Genomic DNA, 22954 nt, shown 5'->3' with positions numbered 1-22954 from the left:
GAGAGTTACTCTGGGCTTTGGGGGAGGGCAGCCAGGTGGGCCCCGCTGTGACATTTGCAGAGCTGGGGCATCAGTATGAAGGGAGGCTGCCTTCCCCGCACTCAAGTTAAAGGCAGTTAGACAGAGCCGGTTCCCTTCTGCCTTTACAACAATGGCATGTGAGGACAGGAAGGCAGGGCCGAGTGGAGGGCCCCAGGGCTCCTTGGAGCCCTCTCAGAAGTCGGTGCAGGAGTGCCAGCCCCAGACAGCCCCGCTCTCTGATGTCCCGAAATTGTGAGAGGCCTCGAACACCCACGTGCTACACCCAGCCCGTGGGTGCAAGCTCATATGCAGCCCCAGAAACCCGTCTCGTCGCCCCCCCTGGCCACTTCTCAGGCCCGCAGGACTGCGCACAGCTCCGGCAGCTCTCCCTTGGAAGGATGGCTCTAGGCTTGGGGACATTGGAGCAGGGAGTCCTGGGCCCTGGGCTCAAGGCTTGGTGGACCATCTTCCTGACCTCTCAGGCTGCTTACCCTGGAAGAAAGACTGAGGCTGGGAGGGGGCTCGAGACTTGGGGCCCAGCAGGCTCCTCTGTGGCTCTGAGGCTGGGTGTGTGGCCAGGACCCACACGAGGGCAGCTCCTTGCCAGCTCTGCTCCCTCCACATCAGGCCCCCGCCTGAGGTCTAGGGCCCTTGGGGCCCATGGGTGTGGGGAGGGATTTGGGGGATTTCCCATGAAGCAAAACACTTTTTCTTTAATTTCCTTTGTTATTTCAAAAATTATCTTCATGGGAAAATATGACTCATTATTTGTCAGCAGAGCTAAGGCGTTTTTTTCATCCCAAACAAGCATGTCAGAACAGGCCTATGGAAGCTCTTAAATGCCACAGCAAACACATCAGACGCGCTCCGCCTTCCTGTGGCTGTGTCCTGGTAAGCCCATTGTAGATGGAAGCTGAAAGTATTCAGAGGCGTTAATGAAGAAAAAAGAGAGATGACCGAAATAACCGAAACCAGAAACACAAAAAGGAGACATTGCAACTGATTGCACAGAAATACAAAAGATCACTGGAGACCACGCGAGAAACTACACGCCCACGAACTGGAAGCCGGAGGAAATGGAGGTATTGCACGCAGCCTGCCAAGACTGAATCAGGGAGAAACAAAAACCTGGACAGACCGTGAGGAGTCATGAGATGGGATCAGTAATAAAAATCTCCCAACAACACGAAAGGCCTGGAGATGGGATGGCTGCACCACTAAACTCTACCAAACGTACAAGAAAGAACTAATGTCACTGCTCCTCAAGCTGTCCCAAAAAACCAGAAAGGAGGCATTCTCTCTAACCCACTTGATGAGGCCAGCTTTACCTTGTTACCAACACCAGGTAGTACACAAAAAAGAAACAAACCAGAAACAAAAAAGAAAAGTACAGGCCAACATTCCCGATGTACACACACATCCTCCACAAAATACCGCAGATCAACTACAGGCCAGCATTCCCGATGTACACACACACCCTCCACAAAATACCGCAGATCAACTACAGGCTGGCATTCCCGATGTACACAGACATCCTCCACAAAATACCGCAGATCAACTACAGGCCAGCATTCCCGATGTACACACACATCCTCCACAAAATACCACAGATCATCTACAGGCTGGCATTCCCGATGTACACACACACCCTCCACAAAATACCGCAGATCATCTACAGGTCAACATTCACGATGTACACACACATCCTCCACAAAATACCACAGATCATCTACAGGCCAGCATTCCCGATGTACACACACATCCTCCACACAATATCGCAGATCATCTACAGGCCAGCATTCCCGATGTACACACACATCCTCCACAAAATACCACAGATCATCTACAGGCCAGCATTCCCGATGTACACACACATCCTCCACAAAATACCGCAGATCATCTACAGGCCAGCATTCCCGATGTACACACATACCCTCCACAAAATACCGCAGATCAACTACAGGCTGGCATTCCCGATGTACACACACACCCTCCACAAAATACCGCAGATCATCTACAGGTCAACATTCACGATGTACACACACATCCTCCACAAAATACCACAGATCATCTACAGGCCAGCATTCCCGATGTACACACACATCCTCCACACAATATCGCAGATCATCTACAGGCCAGCATTCCCGATGTACACACACATCCTCCACAAAATACCACAGATCATCTACAGGCCAGCATTCCCGATGTACACACACATCCTCCACAAAATACCGCAGATCATCTACAGGCCAGCATTCCCGATGTACACACATACCCTCCACAAAATACCGCAGATCAACTACAGGCTGGCATTCCCGATGTACACACACACCCTCCACAAAATACCGCAGATCAACTACAGGCCAGCATTCCTGATGTACACACATGCCCTCCACACAATACCACAGATCATCTACAGGCCAGCATTCCCGATGTACACACACATCCTCCACAAAATACCGCAGATCATCTACAGGCCAGCATTCCCGATGTACACACACACCCTCCACAAAATACTGCGAATTGAATGTAATAGCACATCAAGAAGATGATGCATTACGACTAAATGGGACTTATCCTGAGGATGCAAGGATGCTTCAACATACAACATACACAAATCACTACAGGGATACATCAGATCCACAGCTTGAAAGACAAAAACCTCATGATTATCTCAATAGATGCAGAGAAAGCATGTGATGAAATTCAACATCCCCGCTGGGCACAGTGGTTCAAGCCTGTAATCCCAGCACCTCGAGAGGCTGAGGTGGGCAGATCGCCCAAGGTGAGGAGTTCGAGACTAGTTTGGCCAACATAGTGAAATCTCGTCTCTAACGAGATTTAGAGTAAAAACACAAAACATTAGCCACATGCGGGGGCACATGTTTGTAATCCCAGCTACTCAGGAGGCTGAGACATGAGAACTGCTTGAACCTGGGAGGTGGACGTTGTAGTGAGCTGAGATCCCACCACTGCACTCCAGCCTGGACGACAGAGTGAGACTCTGTCTCAAAAAAAAAAGAAAAGAAAAGACAACAACAAACGGCCAAAAAAAAAAAAATTCAACATCCTTTCTTTATGATAAAAACTCCCAACAGGCTCAAAAAGTGATTTGTGCCCGAAATCTCAGAGTTTTGGGAGGCCAAGGTGGGAGGATCACTTGAGACCAGGGGTTTGATAGCAGCCTGCACAAACAATAGCTCCTAATCCCAGCACTTTGGGAGGCCGAGGTGGGCAGATCCCTAGAGGCCAGGAGTTTGAGACAGGCCTGGCCAACACGGCCAAACCCCATCTCTACTAAAAATATAAAAATTAGCTCAGTGTGGTGGCACATGCCTATAGTCCCAGCCACTGGAGAGGCTGATGCAGGACAATTTCTTTCTTTCTTTTTTTTTTTTTCTGCTTTTGTTGCCCAGACTGGAGTGCAATGACGCGATCTCGGCTCACCGCAACCTCCGCCTCCTGGGTCCAGGCAATTCTCCTGCCTCAGCCTCCTGAGTAGCTGGGATTACAGGCACGAGCCACCATGCCCAGCTAATTTTTTGTATCTTTAGTAGAGACGGGGTTTCACCATGTTGACCAGGATGGTCTCGATCTCTTTACCTCGTGATCCACCCACCTCGGCCTCCCAAAGTGTTGGGATTACAGGCGTGAGCCACCGCGCCCGGCTGATGCAGGAGAATTGCTTGAACCCAGGAGGTGGAGGTTGCAGTGAGCCAAGATCACACCACTGCACTCCAGCCTGGGTGACAGAGTCTGTTAAAAAAATAAATAGGCTGGGTGTGTTGGCTCACATGTGTAATCCCAGCACTTTGGGAGGCCAAGCTGGACGGATCACTTGAGGTCAGGAGTTTAAGACCAGCCTGGCCAACATGGCGAAACCCTGTCTCTACAAAAATACAAAAGATTAGCTGGGTGTGGTGGCAGATGCCTGTTATCTCAGCTACTCCGGAGGCTGAGGCAGGAGAATTGCTTTAACCCAGGAGGCGGAGGTTGCAGTGGGCCGAGATCGCGCCATTGCACTGCAGCCTGGGCGACAAGAGAAAAAAAAGTCATGCGAAGGATCTAAATAGACATTTCTCAAAAGACATACAAATGGCCAACAGACACGAAAAAAACTTAGTATCACTAGTCATCAGGGAAATGCAAATCAAAACCACGATGAGATACATCTCGCCGCAGTTAGAAGGGTTGTTTTCAAGAAGACAAAAATAAATGCTGACAAGGATGCCAAAAGAGGGACGTCTTATGACTTATAACGCTGTTGGTGGGAACGTAAATTAGTAGAGCCGTTATAGAGAACGGCATGGAGGTTTCTCAACAAACCGAAATTAGAACTACCATATGATCCCACTACCGAGAATTTACCCGAAGGAAAGGAAACCAGTTTATCAAAGGGGTTCTTGTGCTCCCTCCCACGTTTATTGCAGTGCTGTTCCCAATAGCCAAGATACGGAATCAGCCTGCCTATGAAGGATGGACGGAAGGAAACGTGGTGTCTATACACAACGGAATACCGTTTGCTCATAAAAAGAATGAAATCCTGTCATTCGCAGCAACGTGGATGGAACTGGAGGTCACCATGTGAAGAGAAATAAGCCAGACACAGAAAGACAAACATCGCACGTTCTCACTCTCAGGTGGGAGCGGAAAACGTTGACTTCTAAAAGTAGAGAACAGAACGGTAGGTCCCAGGGTCTAGGAAGGGTGTGTGGGTGTGTGGGAAACAAACTCATCCATCCAAACCCAAAGAAGGGACCCGGAGACCCAGAGAACAGCGTGAGACTTTTAATGACAGCCTTGCAACATCGGGTGTCTGATGGGCAGGCACACCCAACAGAGTTTCAACCAGCAGCTTATCCCCTAGTGTGAGGTCCCTGCCCCGTTCCTCATAGGCTGAGTGCCGTGGGGGGCAGAGGGGTGGGGGGGCATCACAGTCTTCCCAGACATCACCTATTGGTTGTTGGGAAGGGGCTTTAGGTGTTTCCTTTGGGGTTGTCCTGCTGCATTTTGTTCCAGCCCACAATGCACTGCAATCCTGGCTTGCTCAGGGGCTCTTCAAGTACTTGACTTACGGCCTAAGTAGCTGGGCAGGCTGCTAAGAACAGATAAAGCTGTTTTGCAGGCTGGTAAACTTTCATCTCAGACTGAACTTCTTTGGTTTGGATGAGGGTAACTTAAGTGGCGGGGCGGGGCGGGTCGGGGGGACGGACACCAAGCAGGCGTCGGCTCTCCAAGCAGGGGCCTAGTGTGTCCTCTTTCTTCTGTAGTTTGCTGACCTAAGCCGGCTAAAGGCACTTTGTCATGGAAACGGACCACTGTATACACGATTTCCTTCAGGTGGAGGGGAGGACAGAAAGACGATGCTTCATGAGTACAAACACAGGCTGAAATGGAAGGAGTCAGTCTAATGTTCCACGGAAGACCGTAGTTGACAACGCTTCGTTTATTTCAAAATAGCTGGAGGAGAGGACTTGGAACGTTCCCGACACGTAGAAATGACAAATACTCGAAGTGATGGACATCCTAAATACTGAGTTATTACACATCCTATGCATGTGATAAAATCTTTCATGTACCCTGTGAATATGTACAAAAATTATGTATCAATTAAGAATATATCATGTCAAGAATGCAGGCTGGGTGAGGTGGCTCACGCCTGTAATCCCAAAACTTTGGGAAGATGAGGCGGGCAGATCACTTGAGCCCAGGAGTTCAAGACCAATAGGGGCAATATGTCATAACCCTGTGTCTACAAAAAAATACAGAAATTAGCTGGGCGTAGCGGTGAGTGCCTGTGGTCCATCTACCCCATAGGCTGAGACACAAGAATCGCTTGAATCCGGGAGGCAGAGGTTGCAGCAAGCCGAGATTGCATCACTGAACTCCAGCCTGGGCAACAGAGCAAGACTCCATCTCAAAAGAAAAGGCATTATGCTTTTAATATCCCTGACCTACTGAACACCATAACATAGCCTGACCTTCCGCGTAAGCGGGACACTTGCAGACATTTCTTTTTGTTATTGTTGAGACAGCGTCTCACTCTGTCGCCCAGGCTGGAGTGCAGTGGTGCAATCACAGCTCACTGCAACCTCCGCCTCCCAGGTTGAAGCAATTCTTCTGCCTCAGCCTCCCGAGTAGCTGGGGTTACAGGCACGCCCCACCACACCTGGTTAAGTTTTGCACTTTTAGTAGAGATGGGGTTTCACTATGTTGCCCAGGCTTGTCTCGAACTCCTGAACTCATGATCTGCCCTCCTAGGCCCCTGCAAAATGCTGGGGTTACAGGCATGAGCCGCCACACCTGGCCAACTTACAGACATTTCTGAAAAGAAGACATATAAAGGCCGGGTGCGGTGGCTCACGCCTGTAATCCCAGCACTTTGAGAGGCCAAGGTGGGCGAATCACCTGAAGTCAGGAGTTCAAACCAGCCTGACCAATGGTGAAACCCCGATTCTATTAAAACAATATTAGCCAAGTGTGGTGGCAGGTGCCTGTAGTCTGAGCTACTTGGGAGGCTGAGTCAGCAGAATTGCTTGAACCCAGGAGGCAGAGGTTGCAGTGAGCCAAGATCATACCACCGCACGCTAGCCTGGGCGACAGAGTGAGACTGTCTCAAAAAAAAAAAAAGAAAGACATACGTGGTCAACGGGCATATGATTTCACCACCCTGCAGTTGGGCGGTCACCGAACACAAAGCCTGCCTTATAATGAAGTATTAATACCTTGCGTAATTTATTGAATACGACATGGAAAGTGAAGAACAGAGCGGCCGCGTGGGTGCGGAAAGCGTGCTTTCTACTGAAGGGGCATCACCTTTGCGCCGTCATGGAGCTGAAAATCGTTAAGCGGAATTGTCCTAAGATGGGGACCATCTGTACTCGAATCGTGGGGAGTGCAGCTTTCACGAAACGAAGAGTCAATTAGTGTGGCAAACTTCATCGTCTTATTTAAGAAATTGCCAGGCCGGGCGCGGCGGCTCACGCCTGTAATCCCAGCACTGTGGGAGGCCGAGGAGGGTGGATCACGAGGTCAAGAGATCGAGACCATCCTGGTCAACATGGTGAAACCCCGTCTCTACTAAAAATACAAAAAATTAGCTGGGCATGGTGGCACACGCCTGTAGTCTCAGCTCTCAGGAGGAGGAGGCAGGAGGATCACTTGGACTTGGGAGGTGGAGGTTGTAGTGAGCCGAGATCACACCACTGCACTCCAGACTGGGCGACAGAGCGAGACTATGTCTCAAATACACAACAAACCAACAAAGCAACGGAGAAACTCAAGCGAAATCATGAGTTCCAACTCAAATTTAACACTGAAAGCTTTTCTTAGGCTGGGTACTGGGTCACGTACCTACTTTTCCCTACAACTTGAAGTTTGTAAAAATGGGATAAAATATTCTTTTTGGTTTTGGCAGCATGTATAAATTTGTCTTGGATTTTTGACATCTTTATGGGAAGATTTTAACTTCTAAATTTATTTTAGGATTATAGGACTCTTCAGGCTTTTTTTCCCTCTATGAATCAAATTTGGCACATAATATTTTTCTAGAAATGGGCCATTTTGTGTAATTTTTCGAGTCACCTTGCTAGACTGTTCGCACGGCCTCTGCTGCGTCGTAGAGCGGCTGTCCTCTCGTTCCTCAGTAGGTTTTTGTGCCTCTCGCCGGTCTTTTCCTCGGGAGATCTTGTAGCAGTTTTATTAATTTTTTCGAGAAATCAACTTTATATATTTTAGTTCTAATTTCGTTTCTCATTTATTTCTGCTTTACTTTATCTTACTTCATCCGCTTTCTTAGTATATTCCTGCTGATATTTTTAGACCTCATTCAGTTGAATGCTTAACTTTTTTTTTTTTTGAGACGTAGTCACCCAGGCTGGAGGGCAGTGGTGCTATCCTGGCTCACTGCAACCTTTGCCTTCTGGGTTCAAGCGATTCTCCTGCCTCAGCCTCCTGAGTAGCTGGGATTACAAGTGCACGCCACCACGCCCAGCTAATATTTGTATTTTAGTAGAGATGGGGTTTCACCGTGTTGGCCAGGCTGGTCTCGAACTCCTGACCTCAGGTGATCTGCCCACCTCGGCCTTCCAGAGTGCTGAGCTGAGCCTTGAGGTCCAAGTTCATCTCCAGCTCCAGAAGAGCCTGGAAGATGCCGGACCCGAACTTGTCCGGCTTCCCGCCATTGGGCTTCACGATCTTGGCGCTCGCACTGAACCTGGCCTTCTCCTTGCTGACCACCATTCGGGAGACTGGATGCCTCACTTTTGAATTTTCAGTTGCTCCTCTTTACTAATGTAAGTGTGTAATGGATGAATTTTCTGTAGAATTCTGCTTTTGCTGCATCCCACAAAATTTCCTACGGAGCACTGGTATCAGTATTTAGTTCTAAATATTTTACATTTTCCGTCATTCACGAATGATTTAGAAATCTGATATAGCCAGATGCGGTGGCTCGCGCCTGTAATCCCAGCACTTTGGGAGGCCAAGGTGGGCAGATCACCTGAGGTCAGGAGTTCAAGACCAGCCTGACTAACATAGAGAAACCCCATCTCTACTAAAAATACAAAAATTAGCCGCAGCTGGTCTGGAATTGCTACGCTCAAGCAATCCTCCCATCTTGGCCTCCCAAAGTGCTGAGATTATAGGCCCGTGCCACTGTGCCCTGCTCCCTCCTTCACTCTTGAATAATACTTAAGTTGGGTACAAAATTATTGGTTGTTATCTTCTTATAACTTAAAGATATTGACTTCTGAACCATACTGTGGCTATGGAGAAATACGCGCCAACCTAATTGTTCCTTTGAAAACAGTTTCTCTTATCTCTCTGTTAGAGGTTCGGCAGTGTGAACGCAATGTGTCCAGGTTAGCTATATTCTTCTGCGTTCTGCTGGGGACCTGTGCAGCTTAAACTTCAGGATCTGTGTTTCTGGTTATTTCTGTAAGGATCTCAGCCATTACCTCTGTGACTATCGCCTCCTCCCATTTCTTTATCCTCACGCTGAAAAACTCATTAAACATATTCTGGGCTTTTCCATTCTGTCTTTCATGCCTCATGATATCCTTCAACATTTTACACATCTTCATCCCATTTCTGCATCTGTCTAATTTCTGATGAGCAACCTTCCCATGTGCAAGTTGTTTCTTCAGCTCTGTTTATTAGTCGGTCAACTTTCCCTGAGGTTTCAGTTTCTCACTGTGGAATTTCCTTCTCACCCACAGCCAGGGGACAGACGAGTTTCGTTGCCAGTTCACTGCAGCCACAACTCAAGTTTATCTGACTACTTTCCCTGACCTTCAAACACCCGTCTCTGAGCAGAATTCTCAATTTCATCTCTTCCCTCTCGCAGCACAAGGCCTCGTCCCCTTACTCAGAGGAGGGAACGTCTTGGGTGTCGAGCCAGTAGGGCTATTTCTGGGCCCGTAAACACCGGAGATACTGCAGTGTCAGCTCCCTGCTCATCCTGGCTTTCAGTTCCCACTCCATTTCCGGCACATGGGGATTTCCCTTTCTTGCCTGTAACGGTGTCTAAGTTTGATCTTACTTTTAGCTAACATTTCTAGCTGTTTCAAGGGGTAGGGATTAAGCAGTGAGGGTGAGGGGCTGAGAAGTTGGGCAGAGGATGGTTGCTAAGAGGCAGAAAAGACATGATCGATTTTGGCAAACACAAGGCTCAGGAGATAGACGCTGGCTCTCAGGCCTGCCAGCACTACCAGGGCGGGGGTGGAACATACTCAGAGAATGGAGGATCTGAGAAGAGAGCTGGACTTCTTGTGCTGGTTTCCCTCGTGAGGCTAATTCTCACTGGACGTGAGAGTCCCGTTCAGCTCAGCAATAGGCTGAGCCTTGAGTGGCTGAAGAGTTCAGTGAAACTTCACTAATTATGGCTTGGGGGAAGCAAAATGGAGCCCAGGACTTCCTTCAAAGGAGGAGGGTGGTGCTTAACCCTCCCGGCTTGCGGTTGAGACCCCAGAGGGGCGTGCCCTAGATCATGACAAACAGGTAAATCCGAGGGCAAACGAGAGGTGGAACAAGCCGTACCACGTACGCAGCCTGTCCCATTCGGCTCAGCCCTGACTTGACTGGGGTGACCTGTCCCTGCTCTGTGGCAGAGGACAGGGCGGGTCCTCTCTGATGGCCACAATAGCATCCGGAGATCGTACTTTTTCCCCCCTAGTCACAGTGTCTGTTGTTTTATATCAAGAGTTACCAGACACCTACAAAAATATATAGACCCAAGTGTAAAAGCAGGGGATGAAACTCGGAGCTTTGAAACGACTCTGATGACCGTGCGCTGAGGAGTAAGTGACGAGACGGAAACTTTCATTAGAGAAACGAAATCTTGAAAACAATCAAATAGAAACGCCAGCACTAAGAATAAAATAACCAACGTGAAGAGTGTGACAGATGGGTTAACAGACTATTAGCGGACAGGACTGAAGAGGGGATTAGCGAGCCCTGATTTAGGTCAGCAGCCAACAGGAGAGCGAAGCACACAGAGAAAAACGCATGGAAAATAGCAGAGGAGACACGCAGGGCCGTCAGCAGACCTCACACACCTGTCGCTCGAATCCAGGGAGGGAGATTGCAAACGGGGCACAACAGCATCTGAAGAGAAGATGAGTGAAACTTTCCCAAAACCAGCGGAAGACATACCCGTTGCACGTGCAGGAAGTGCTGCACATTTCCAGAGAGGTAAATACAAAGGTACTCCTAAGCACACTGTAGCAAAACCGCCGAAAACTCAGTGACTTGGAGAAAATCAGTAACAGCCAGGAGGCCGGGCGCCGTGGCTGATGCCTGTAATCCCAACACTTTGGGAGGCTGAGACAGGAGGACCCTGTCTCTACAAAAATAAAAATAAATTAAATGAATAACAGCCAGGAAAAAAAAAAAAAAACAAAAAGATGCCACCTTCGAAGGGGCAACAGTGAGGCTCTTGACTTCGCCACATAAACACGGAAAGCCAGCAGACAACGGAACAATATTCTTAAACGCCAACATGGGACGCAATTTCAAGGGAAAGAGAAAGGTAAATAAAAACATTTCCGTCACCCTCCCCAGTGAATCGAGAGAATCCTCACGGCAAACATGCACCAATAAACAAGACAAAACACAGTGCAGGCCTTTGGAAAATGGTCCCGAATGGAGACATGGAAACGCAGAAGGGAAACAACGGAACAGCAGCCGAGAGGCGAACACGATGGTGCGTTTCCATGCACACCAGCTGCGGAAAGTGGTAAGATGATTTATTGTGCAGGTTAACACATGTGCAGAGCCGAAATGCCTGAGAATGACAGCACAAAAACTGGGAGAGAGGCTGATGAATTGAGGGCATTAGAAGGACAGGACGTGGTGGCTCACACTGATAATCCCAGCACTTTGGGAGGCTGAGGCTGGTGGATCATTTGAGGTCAGGAGTTCGAGACTAGCCTGACCAACATGGCCAAATCTCGTCTCTACTAAAATTATAAAAAAAAAGTTTAGCTGGGCGTGGTGGCACATGCCTGTAGTCCCAGCTACTCAGGAGGCTGAGGCAAGAGAATCGCTTGAACCCAGGAAGCGGAGGTTGCAGTGAGACGAGGTTGAGCCACGGCACTGCAGCCTAGGCAGCAGAGTGAGACTCTGTCTCAAAAAAAAAAAAGGAAAGAAAAAGAAAAAAGAGAGAAAAAAAAGAATAGCAAATGTAATATAGCAGATTTAAACCTAAATACATTGATAAATATAATAGAGGTATACTAAAATACTCCAATTAAAAGAAATATTGTCAGATTGAATATTTAAAAATAAGCCCCAGCAACATCGGTTAAAAGGATAGAAATTCTTTGAAGAGAGTTGGTTTAAATAAGTAAATAAAAAGGATGGAAAAAGATAAATCATAACATTAACTAGAAAAAAAGCTGGCATCACTATAGTAATATGAGACAAAAATGGACTTCAGATTAAAAAAACTAGAGATAAAAACTTTATAATAATGAAAGGCCCCATCAAGCAGGAAGTTAACAATTCTGCATCGTACGTACCTAATAACAGAGCTTCGAAATACATAAAGAAAAACTTATAGGCCAGGCCTGGTGGCAGGTGCCTGTAATCTCAATTACTCGGGAGGCTGAGGCAGGAGAATGGCTTGAACCCAGGAGGCAGAAGTTGCAGTGAGCTGAGACTGCACCACTGCACGCCAGCCTGGGCGACAGACTGAGACTCCGTCTCAAAAAACACAATAAAATGAAACAAAATACAAACTTACAGAACCAAAAAGAGAAACAAAGAGACCTGCTGCCACGGGGGTGACTTTCACACGGAAGCAGCGGGATGAGCGGGTGGAGGAAATTCACGGGGATACGGATGATTGGAACAAAAATGGTGAAGTTGGTCAGACTGAGAAAAAACAACGCCTCTCCCCAAAACGCCGGAAAGGGGACGTGTCACAATGATTGAACCTGTCCCTACACGGGGCCATAAAGCTTTCTCTATACATTTCAAGTGACTAAAATAATTTTAAGTATATATTCTGACCATAGTGAAAAGAGGCCACAAATTAATCACAAGAGAATAACCAGAAAATTCTCAAGTGTTCGGTGATTTCACTACACACATCCGAATAACTGCCAGGCCAGGAAGGAAATCACAAAACACTAGGAATTGTTTGAGCTAAATAGTGATGAAAATAGATACGCTTTATGAGATCAGCGAACATTATGTTTAGAAGGAAATGTATGGGCTTAAATCTGTACATTGGCAAAGAAGATTAGCGGGAAAATCAGTGACTGTCCGTGTCACAAAGGAAAGAAAGCGGAAACCCTCAGATAGGGAAGAAAGGAAAAAAGCTAACACACAAAAATAAAACGAGCAGCAGAAATGAATGAAAGAGAAAACAATAAACGGGTAACGGAAAACATATAAAACCAAAACGCTGGTTTTCTGAAGGGCATACTGAGACTGGCAAAGCACGTCAGGACTGAACAAGAGACAGAAAGGCACCAATCGCCGGCCTCAGGAGCGACAGTGGGGGCGTCAGCAGCTCCCACAAAGACCAGAAACACAGGAGGCTGTTAGGAACATTTCGATGTTGTTAGATATTTTCCATTCTTATTTTTCTCAAATTTGTATTGCACTATAACATACATCTGTAGAGGAAATGAACGTATTTATTTTATTTTTGGAGACAGAGTCTTGCTCTCTTGCCTGGCTGGGGTGCGGTGGCGCGGTCTCGGCTCACTGCAACCTCCGCCTCCCAGGTTCAAGTGATTCTTGTGCCTCAGCCTGCAGAGTAGCTGGGACTACAGGCACCTGCCACCACATTCTGCAGTTTTTTTGTATTTTTAGTAGAGACAGGGTTTCACCAGGTCAGGCTGGTCTGGAACTCCTGACCTCATGTGATCCGCCTGCCTCAGTCTCCCAAAGTGCTGGGATTACAGACATGAGCCACTGCTCCCAGCCTGATTCCAGGTCTTTAGATAATTCTTTCAACCATCTGGGAACCAGAAAATCCCTAAATCCATCTATGACCTAGAAGCCTCAGATGACAGGTGTGAGGCACCACACCTGGCCTTCTTTTTCCCTCTGAGACTGGGGGACGACATTTCCTTGAATCTCGTAGTAGTTAATACCTTCCCCCCAAAAGGTGACCGGTGCTGTGACTTATTTTTGAAATCCTATGGCACATAGACTCTGGTGTCTGGTGTCTGTTGCCCACTGTGACGTCTGTAGAGTCATCCAGGTGTTACCAAGTGCGGTCATTTTCTTTTCACTTGCAAGGTGCCCAGGGCACAAACATACCAGACCTTATTTATCCATCCATTGTCAAGGGCCGTGAGGTTGCTTTCCGTGGGGAAGATTCTACCAACAGAGCCGCCGTGAGCGGCCTCGGACACGCCTAAGGACTGAAAGCACGTGCTTCTCTTCGGCATGAGGCTGGAAGTGGAGCTGTTGGGTCCTAGGCAGGCACGTGCACAGCGCTGGGAAATGCTGCGGCTTTTTCCAAAATGGTTGCCCCGCTATGCTCTCACCTGCCACGCCGAGGATTCGGTCTTCGCCATCCTGGTGGACGTGGTGACCTCTCATTATGGTTTCAGCCTGCACTCGTCTTTTCTGACAAACGGTAGCGGGCATGCTTCCGTGAAGGCGTTGGGCCACGCGGGCGTCCTCCTGGCACGTCTTTCACTTGCCCTGCTTTTTAATGGGCGCCTCTCTTTTTCCTCTGACTTCTAATACTTATACATTTTGAGTCCAAATTGTTTGTCCTTTTCACTCGCCTTAAGGTGCCTTTGGGTGAACAGAGGTTCTTAGTTTTCAGTAGCCCAATTTATTAAGAAGCTCCTGGCAGTCCAGTGAGAAGCGAGGAGGGGTAGTACGGGGGCCTCTTCTCCTGAAGAAGAAAGGGCCGCAGGAGGAAAGCCTTAGCCATGCCGTCCTTGATCAGAAGGGTAATCAGCCCCAGGGGCCATCGGACCCTACAGCCAAGCTGTGATGGTCAACAGGACCATGTACATTTCAGCACAGATAGGCGTGGACCCCTCAGGTGGCCAGCTTGTGTCAGGAGGCGTAGCAGAAGCAGCTAAACCAGCTCTTTTTTTTTTTTTTTTGAGACGGAGTTTCGCTCTTGTTACCCAGGCTGGAGTGCAATGGCGCGATCTCGGCTCACTGCAACCTCCGCCTCCTGGGTTCAGGCAATTCTCCTGCCTCAGCCTCCTGAGTAGCTGGGATTACAGGCACGCGCCACCATGCCCAGCTAATTTTTGTATTTTTAGTAGAGACGGGGTTTCACCATGTTGACCGGGATGGTTTCGATCTCTTGACCTCGTGATCCACCCGCCTCGGCCTCCCAAAGTGCTGGGATTACAGGTGTGAGCCACCGTGCCCGGCCCAAACCAGCTCTTAAAAACATGAGTGAAATTCTGAAAGCCGCAAGCTGTGACTTCACTAATGTGGTGAAAACAACCGTTCTTCGGGCCGACGTAAAGGACTTCAATACCGTCGATGAAATCTACAAACAGTATTTCAAGACTAGATTTCCCGCTAGAGCTGCTGCTTTGCCCAAAGGTGCCCGAATTGAAATGGAAGCAGGAGCCGCCCAAGGGCCTCTGACAACGGCACCATGTAAGTGGGCACGGTGCTGTGTAGTCTGGAATTTTTAACATTTTAATTTTTACAATGAATATAACATCTTAATTAACATTTTAATTTTCATAATATTGATGACAGTGTGAATCTGATGAAAATATCTGATGTTATTATGGAAATGCCATACAATAGGGAGAGCGGAACACGACCTGAGGATTAGAAAGGAATCCAGTTACTGTTTTGAATTACACCTCTGTGCACCTGTATTCCTGAATACAGGAAGGAGATACTCATTACCTAGTTACTCAACAAAAAAAGAGAAATAACAGGCAGGGAAGAAGACTTATGATTCCTGAGAAGTAATTGAGAACATATGTAATTCAAACCAATACTGTGAACGACTTAATTCTCACGTTACGTATGTGCTTCTGCTTTTCCTGAGTAAAATTTAAGTGTTGAAATTTGAGGTCAAGGAGAAGAAAGTGGACCAAAATGTTGCATAGATAATATTTTTCTAACGGAAATAAAATAGGCACGCGGATTTCAACAACAACAAAGAAGAAACTGCTGGCCAGGCATGGTGGTTCACGCCTGTAATCCCAGCACTTTGGGAGGCTGAGGCAGGTGGATCGCCTGAGGTCAGGAGTTCGAGACCGGCCTGGCCAGCATGGCAAACCTCCATCTGTACTAAAAATACAAAATTTAGCGCACGCCTGTAATCCCAGCTACTTAGGAGGTTGAAGCAGGAGAATTGCTTGAACCCAGAAGAGGAAGGTTGCGGTGAGCTGAGGTCACATTGTGTTCAGTGAGACTCTTCCTCCAAAAAAAAGAAAAAAAAAAGGAAATTCTCTTCTGATTTATAGCTTAAGGAAGAATTTAAAATTATGCCACAGGTCACTTCTGCTTCAGGCCATGAGGGACAGGGACACAGGACGGGTTTGCCTTCTCACCTCAAACAGTGAGAAAACCGCAGGCATGCTTTGCTGCGGGAGGGGAGGCAGGGCTGTGGGCTGGTCCAGCCCTACCCGTGGGCGGCTCCCTTCTAAGGAGTGTCCAGCGTCCTGTGCGCCTTTCACCCCCATGAGCCTGGCAGCCCGGTGCCAGCATTCCCAGGTCTGTATCACGTCCAAGGCGTGATGGGCTCCAGCGCTCCGCTGGTGGTTTTCCTGCCTCACCTGGCTTCCTTGCATGTGTGCCCCTGTGCTGGCCCCAGGGCTCCGTGTGCTGTCCTCTCCCCGTTGCTGCTTCATCTCACAAATTCCAGTTGCCTTCGCCTCCCTGAACTCTCCGTGGGAGCCACGCCGTGAGCAAGGCAGGCAGGTGGGCTCACCGCATTTCCTTCCGGTGCCTGCTGTCCGGTGTCTGAAAACTGCCGTTTCCCATGTTATTTTCTCCTTGTTCAAGGTGAGAAGGCAAACCCAGCCCGTACCCCGTCCCTCACGCCAAAAGCAGAAACGGCCTATGGTGTGATTTTAAGTTCTTCTTCAAGCTAAATCATGACAGCATTCTCATTAAAATTTTATTTTAAGCAGAATTTTATATTTGAGAGTAAAAAAGGTTTACTGTCTTTTCTTGGGCATAATTTGAATGTTTGGCCTTTGAATTTTGCTGAAAAATTTCTCTGACAAAAAGCCATTAATTTTTGCATGGAAAAGGTGTGGGCTCAATTCTGCCTGATGGTTGCTTGGATTTGTCACTAGCAAGATTGGACACAAACGTGTTTCACTGACTTCTGCAAATGACCCAAGACCCAAGGCAGGCCCCGAGCCACCGAGCTCCCGCTGTCCTTCAGGGACTTCTCTCCCCAGCTCCAGCTCCTTGACTGTGCTCTCCTGCTGTTATCTCACCCACTGTCCCCACATCTGGGCCACTCGGGCCAGGACCTGGGCACGTCCTTGGCCCTCTCTGCCCCTCCGCTGGGGACCCAGTCCCTTCAGGCTCCCACAGGTTTGCTGCTTCCTTTCCACATGGCCCATCCACCATCCATGCCTCCTGCACCCTCACTCCCAGTCAAAGCCCTCCTCCCTCTGACCTGACTAGACAAGGAACAAGAGAAGCTCACACTCCTTAGGGGAGGGCCAATGTGAGCCCACCAAATCAAATCACCACCCACTGGCCCCTCCGGCCCAGCCCCACCCTAGGGCTGGCGCCCCCCTGCACTCCCGCAGCCATGGGGCACTGGGGTGTCTGTTCAGGCTGACTTTCCAGTAGGTCCCAAATCTCTGGGAAGGCCCGCGGAGGGGCCCCACTCAGAAGGCCCTCAGGGATCTGCTGCCAGGACTAAGGTCTCACTACCCAGCCCCACCCACAGTCTTCGCTGAAGGGGGCCAGGCCAGCAGTGACCACCTCAAGCACGGCCCCGGGAGTGGCACTCGGATGGTTCAGATGGTGAGGCAGGGTGTGGAGGCCCCCGGTGGCTGTATGAGGCCCGTGAAGCCGTGTCCTCACGTTCTCGGTGGGTCGCTCAGCTCAACCACCACCGTGTAAACTCAGGTATGTCCCAAGGGCAGGGGAGGGTGGCATCATAAAGGCAGTCCACCCAGGAACATCTGGTGATGTCCTCTCCACGGCCATCACGGGGAGTGGAGGGTTGAGAGGCCAGAGCACTGGGCTGCCGAGGTGAGAAGCCCACCCTGGTACTCCCACCAGGGTCGAGGTCAGCCGCACTGGGGTCCTGAGCCGCTGCCTGGCAGCCCGGCAGCGCATCAGTGCCGTGGGGCCCACCCTGTGGCTGGAGCTGGGCGGTGACCTCCGGCCCCTCCGACGACCGGGTGTGACGGGCGTCAGTGATGTGACGCGGTGACAGGCAGCAGGTGTCCTCCGAAGCCCTAGCGGAGAAGGAACTGGGAGGTGGGTGGCGCTCATCGCATGGCGACTGTGTGTGTGCCCACTGCCTATATTTACGCAGAATGAGCACAGTTTTAAACAGCGCTCTTGGAATAGTTTTCATCAAGTAGCTCTTTTCTCTTTTTTTAGGAGTAAACATGTGGAAATGTTGCTTTCTAGCCCAGGCCGCCCCCTGCTGGCAGAATCTCTGAACTGCAGCCTGCCCTGGTCTGTCCTCCTATGGGGCCCCACCCACCCCAAACACCCTGGATAGAGAAGGAAGGCCAAGGTGCCAGGCGCTGACATGCTGCCATGTGATAGAAGAATGATTTATTAGAACAAATTCCATGACAAATCATATAAAATAACCATTTTCCAAAAGCCACAAGACCACCTGAGAACGAATGTACAGTGAACCCTCTGAGAAGCCCGGCAAACTGACCAGTCCCCAGGTGAGGGCTGGACGGGGGAGCGAAGGAGCTCAGCGTGGGAGGAGCAGGAACTGTGGATTTAAAGTCACACAGCCACTGCCGAGGGGTGCAGCTGGAGTGGGAAGGAGCCGTGGATGAAGTGACCAATTCGTGTCCAGGGGCACGCAGTGGTGGGCAGCGGCCCGATGGGCCTAGCTGGCACCTCCTCCATACAGACAGCAGGCTCTTGGGGTGGGGACCAGGTGGGGACAACTGCCACCCCCACCCCCCCCAACACACGTAAACATCAGGTGGGCCATGGGGCTCAGAAGCACAGAACTTGTGCACCCAGCCCCAGATCAGCTAAAAGTAAACAGGGACACACACCACCCACTTCGTCTCCGGTCCCCAGCACCACTCCCCCAGCAGCTGGGCCCTGTCCAGGTCCAATTCTCGTACCAATGCCAGGCGGGACGTGGAGCTCAGCCACACCAGTCTGGTCCAGGTGGGACACCCACCACTCCCACTCCCACCAACCACAGCCAATGGGCTCTTTGGCTTAGAGGCTCCAGCAACACGGGCTGCCCCAGGAAGGGCTGCGGCAGAGGGCCAAGGTCTGCTCACCTGACGTTCCCAGCTGAAAGAATCCTGAGGAAACAACAGTTCCTGGGCCCTCCCTGCCCCCATACCCACTTGATGCCTGATGGCATGAAGCCAAAAGGGGAGGGCGTGTTGTGCAGGCCAAGCTGGGAGCTTCCGGAAACCTGGCTTCCAGTCACTTTGGTCGTGTGCTCACCCCCCATCTGAAGGGCTGCCACGCACCCAGCTGTCCCCAGGCCCTTGGAAGCCCAAGTGCAGAGGCCCATAGCCCCTCAGGGACATCCCTGCGGTCCTCATGGTGCAGCATGGAGGCACGCATGGACTAGCCATGTGCATGGCGGGGTGTCTGCACCTGTATGCATGGCCCAGCTCTCAGCCAGCCCCAGGCCCACACCGTAGGGCTCCACGGGCAGCCCCAAGGTCAATGGATTTGGCAACTGTGTTGGCACCAAAGGTTGGAAGCAGTGAGGCGCCTGCCTGTGAAAGGCCTGCGGGTCAGGTGGGAGCCACCAGGGCAAGTGCCCTACCATCTTAGACAGTCCCAGGAACAGGTGAGCCTGCCCCAGCTCCATGCTTGCCACCAAATGACCCCACAGCCGACCTCTCTTCCTCTGCCTGGCTGCAGGCCAGCACAAAAGGACATGGCAGGTTAGGGCCTGGCGGGGCCAGTCAGGCCTGGAGGGGGCACCTGCAATGGCACCAACAACTCTTTCCTTTAAAGCTAAAGACAAAAATAACAGTGATGGAGAGGAGGCGGGGTAATGCCCTTGAGGGCTTGACCTTGGCAGCAGCCAGGCCAGGAGCTGGGTCCAGAGGCCTGTAGGGGGTGGGGCAGGAGAGGGGGTGGCCACGGGTCCGGACAGGCAAGTAGGGTGGTGGCTGGGAGCTGACGAGGGGCAAGGGCATGGGACACACCTGCCCATGGGGATATGGCACGAATGGGGGTCTTCAGGGAGAACCACCTGCAGCCAGGCAGGCGACTGTGCGGCAGACGGGAGGCAGATGTGCACGCACGGGGAGGCCGGCCTGGCCAGGTTCGGGGCCTAGATCAGGAACCTCTCAGCATCAGGAAGGAAGGTGGGGTCCGGGAGGCTGGGGGGCCCACAGCTGGCCCGCTGTGGGAAACTCCTCAGGGGCAGGGTTGGCAGCAGGGCCTCGGCAGAGGCAGGCGAGGGTGGGCTCTGGGCAGCCATGCGGCCCTTCCCCGGCCCTGGCTGCACAGAGCCGGCCGAGCCCCTGTTTCCTGTGAGCAGGTCCAGGCTCCCGCTGGGGTCCACGATGGCATTGATAACTGGAGGTCAGGAGGGAGGGTCAGGCTGCGGATCCTGCTCACCGGCTCCCACCCCGTGATTCAGGGTCCCCACAAGGCCCTGCCAGCTGCCCTGGGCTTGGGCCACACTCACCTTCCAGCTGCTTCTGCACCCGCCTCAGTTCCTTCAGGATGGAGCTGATTTCCTGGAAATGTGGCGGGAAGCAGGGTGTAGCTGACTTCTGAGGGGCCACAGCCCTGCCCCGGGGCTCTGTGTACAGGAGCTGGGACACGGTCTGGGGCCAGTCAGGCAAAACCAGGATGGCTGGGGGAGGCCTGGGGCTCGGGGCCCTGGTACTCACCTTGTTGGATGTCTTCAGGATGGGTACGTCATTCTCGGCGTAGATCCTGGCTTCCAGGTCCTCCCAGGCTCTCCCTGTGTTCTGAAAGAGGATCCTGCCCAAGGTGGGGAGAAGCAGAAATGGGGGACAAGGACAGGGATGGCAGAGCTGAGGGGCGAGTCTCCCAGACCTCCCCTGCCATGGTGAGGCCTCAGTTTCCCCACTAGGCCCACCCCACCTGGGCCTAAGGGGGAAACTGAGGCCTGATGCATGACCTGGGCTGACGGGCACCAAAGTCCCATCTGTGCCTGACTCTGGGCAGTGGGAAGGGCTGGGCCTGGGTTCAGGGTCTGCCACGAGGAGCCGCATACACACGGGAGGGCTGGCTGCTCAGGTGCACACAAGTGTACCCATGCGACCGCTGCCCTTAAGGGAGTCAGCCAGGCCTGAGGCTCAGCTCACAGAGCCTGCTGGTGCCTGGGCGCCCACCTACGCCCGGCCGACTCACTTCATCTTCTTGGCAAGGTGCTCCGTGTTCTCACGGATGGCCTGCGACAGCTGGGATACCGGGTTCAGCATCAGGTTATCGAAGATCACCTGCAAGAGCTTGGCATCAGCTTGGCCCTCACCCTCGAGGGTCCCCCCTGTGCCCCACCCTGGACACCCAGCTCCGTGGCGGCATTGGGCGCCCTGCCTCCTCTCGGTTCCGGGGCCGAGTCTTGTTGGCCAGGGCGTCCTCACAGCTGTTGTTCATGTTCTGGTCGAACTCCTGAGAGTTCAGCGAGCCAGGCGGCACCTTCTGGAAGTTGAGGCTGGCCTCGGGGATGCGCTGCACCAGCTGCGAGAGGGAGGGCAGGCACTGTGGGCCCTGGGCAGAGGCTCCCACCAGTCTGCGGCCGGGCAGGTGGACGGAGCACACCCACCTTCCGTCTGTGCAGGGTCCCTCCCATGCCCCCAACCCGCCATGGAGGCAACTGTGCTGGGGATCATGGCACAGTCACACCTGACTTGGGCGCTGAGAGCTCCCCAGACCTCAGGTTCTCTGGGTGGCCATTTGGGGAGCTGACCCAGGGGGACATGCTGTTCTTGTCAAGTGGGGATGTGCAGCGGGGCCTCAGCCAAGGCATGCAAAGGGCTGTAGGGGCCTGGCCTGACCCACCTCAAGAGTGACTCTGGCACAGGGGCCTCAGAAAGCCTGGGGCTCACCTCCTCCCGGGCAGAGATGGTTGAGGCGGGGGTGCTGGGCATGTTGCTGAAGGAGGAGCTGTGGGCAGGCCCCGAGGAGCTCAGTGCATCACCGTCCCCAGCCACATCGTGGATCTCCCGTGCCAGGATGGCCACGTCCTTCACCAGCGTCTGGCTCAGCCTGTAGCCGGGAGGAAAGATGGCAGGTTCTGCACGAGGAAGCTGGGGCAGCAAGGGCCAGACAGGCCACAAAGCCCCTCCCAGGTCCCAGGCAGCTGCTGGCCAGAGGTGGGGTCTGGGGGAGGTGCTCCCCAGCCTGGTCTCAAGGGGAGGCCCAACTTCCCACAGCCATGAGGAGGGATGGTGGGGGCTGGGACGGAGACTGACAAACAGAGACCCCCACTGGCTCAGAGCAGGCCACACATCCTCCCTCTCCTGCCCCCAGGGCCAGCATCACAGCCGCAGGGACTGAATAGCATAGATGGGACTTAGCCACAGGATGTGTGGGTGCCACGGGTACCCAGCTCTTCAGGCAGAGAAACTGAGGCAAGGAAGGGAGTGTGGGGCTGAGGTCACAGCAACTAGAGCCTGGCACTCCTCACGCTGAGGGGGCTGGGCAGAGGGTGGGGCAGGAAGATCTAGACAGGCAGGGGACCTCTTGCAGGGCAGTGAGGCCTACAGCAGCTCAGCCCAGCGCCCGGCTCAGCCCGCCTAGGATGTGCCAAGAAGGTACAGGCCTCCACCCTCCTGAGGTAACAGCACTTCCCAGCCAGGACGGGGGCCTGCCGGGGCACACAGCTTGTCACCTGTCCTGCTGGCCCTGTAAGCACCTGAGACACCAGCAGGTCTGGCCCCATGTAGGCTTTCAGCCCAGGCCTGCACTGGCACTGGCAACCACCCATCCCCATGAGGACAGGCCCCACCCCAAGCCTCCTCAGCCCCCACATCGGCAGTCACCCCAGGAACAGATCACTCTGAGGACCTTCCCCCTGCCCCTATCTCCAGGGCGCAACAGCCCTCGCCAGACACTGGCACTAGAGAAAGCCTTAGAACCCTCTGCCCAGCTGGCCTTGTGCAGCCCACAGGCTGCCCTGGCCCTACTCAGGACTGGGTCCCAGCTGGGTTCACCCTCCCACATCAAGATAAAACATGGAAGCCATCCCTCCACCTCTGGGTGGCACCAACTGACACGTGCCCCTGCCTTGGTGCCTGCCCCTGGCCCTTGGGGCCCCTGCCCAGCACTCCCTGACCTCCCACCCGAA

General features: G+C 52.0%; 1 protein-coding gene and 1 pseudogene across 2 annotated transcripts in view; one reads left to right on the top strand and one right to left on the bottom strand.

Annotated features, from left to right (window-relative positions):
- Positions 1-14335: 14335 nt before the first annotated feature.
- On the top strand, positions 14336-15287 carry LOC144577489 (2-iminobutanoate/2-iminopropanoate deaminase-like; annotated as a pseudogene).
- Positions 15288-18212: 2925 nt separating this feature from the next.
- CEP170B (centrosomal protein 170B) overlaps positions 18213-22954 on the bottom strand; it is a 31654-nt gene continuing 26912 nt past the window's right edge. For both annotated transcript variants that reach the window (XM_035261701.3, XM_035261702.3), the window contains exons 14-19: positions 21714-21873; positions 21202-21345; positions 21016-21104; positions 20529-20622; positions 20321-20372; positions 18213-20208 (exon numbers count right to left, since the gene is read on the bottom strand). In XM_035261701.3, coding sequence (XP_035117592.3) covers positions 19961-20208; positions 20321-20372; positions 20529-20622; positions 21016-21104; positions 21202-21345; positions 21714-21873 — 787 coding nt within the window. In that variant the 3' untranslated portion in view covers positions 18213-19960. The remainder of the gene's footprint in view (positions 20209-20320; positions 20373-20528; positions 20623-21015; positions 21105-21201; positions 21346-21713; positions 21874-22954) is intronic.

This window comes from Callithrix jacchus, chromosome 8 (assembly GCF_049354715.1).
Source record: "Callithrix jacchus isolate 240 chromosome 8, calJac240_pri, whole genome shotgun sequence".
Lineage (NCBI taxonomy): Eukaryota > Metazoa > Chordata > Mammalia > Primates > Cebidae > Callithrix > Callithrix jacchus.
The sequence above is the reverse complement of the archived record's forward strand: the minus strand, read 5'-3'. Positions and strand labels throughout refer to the sequence as shown.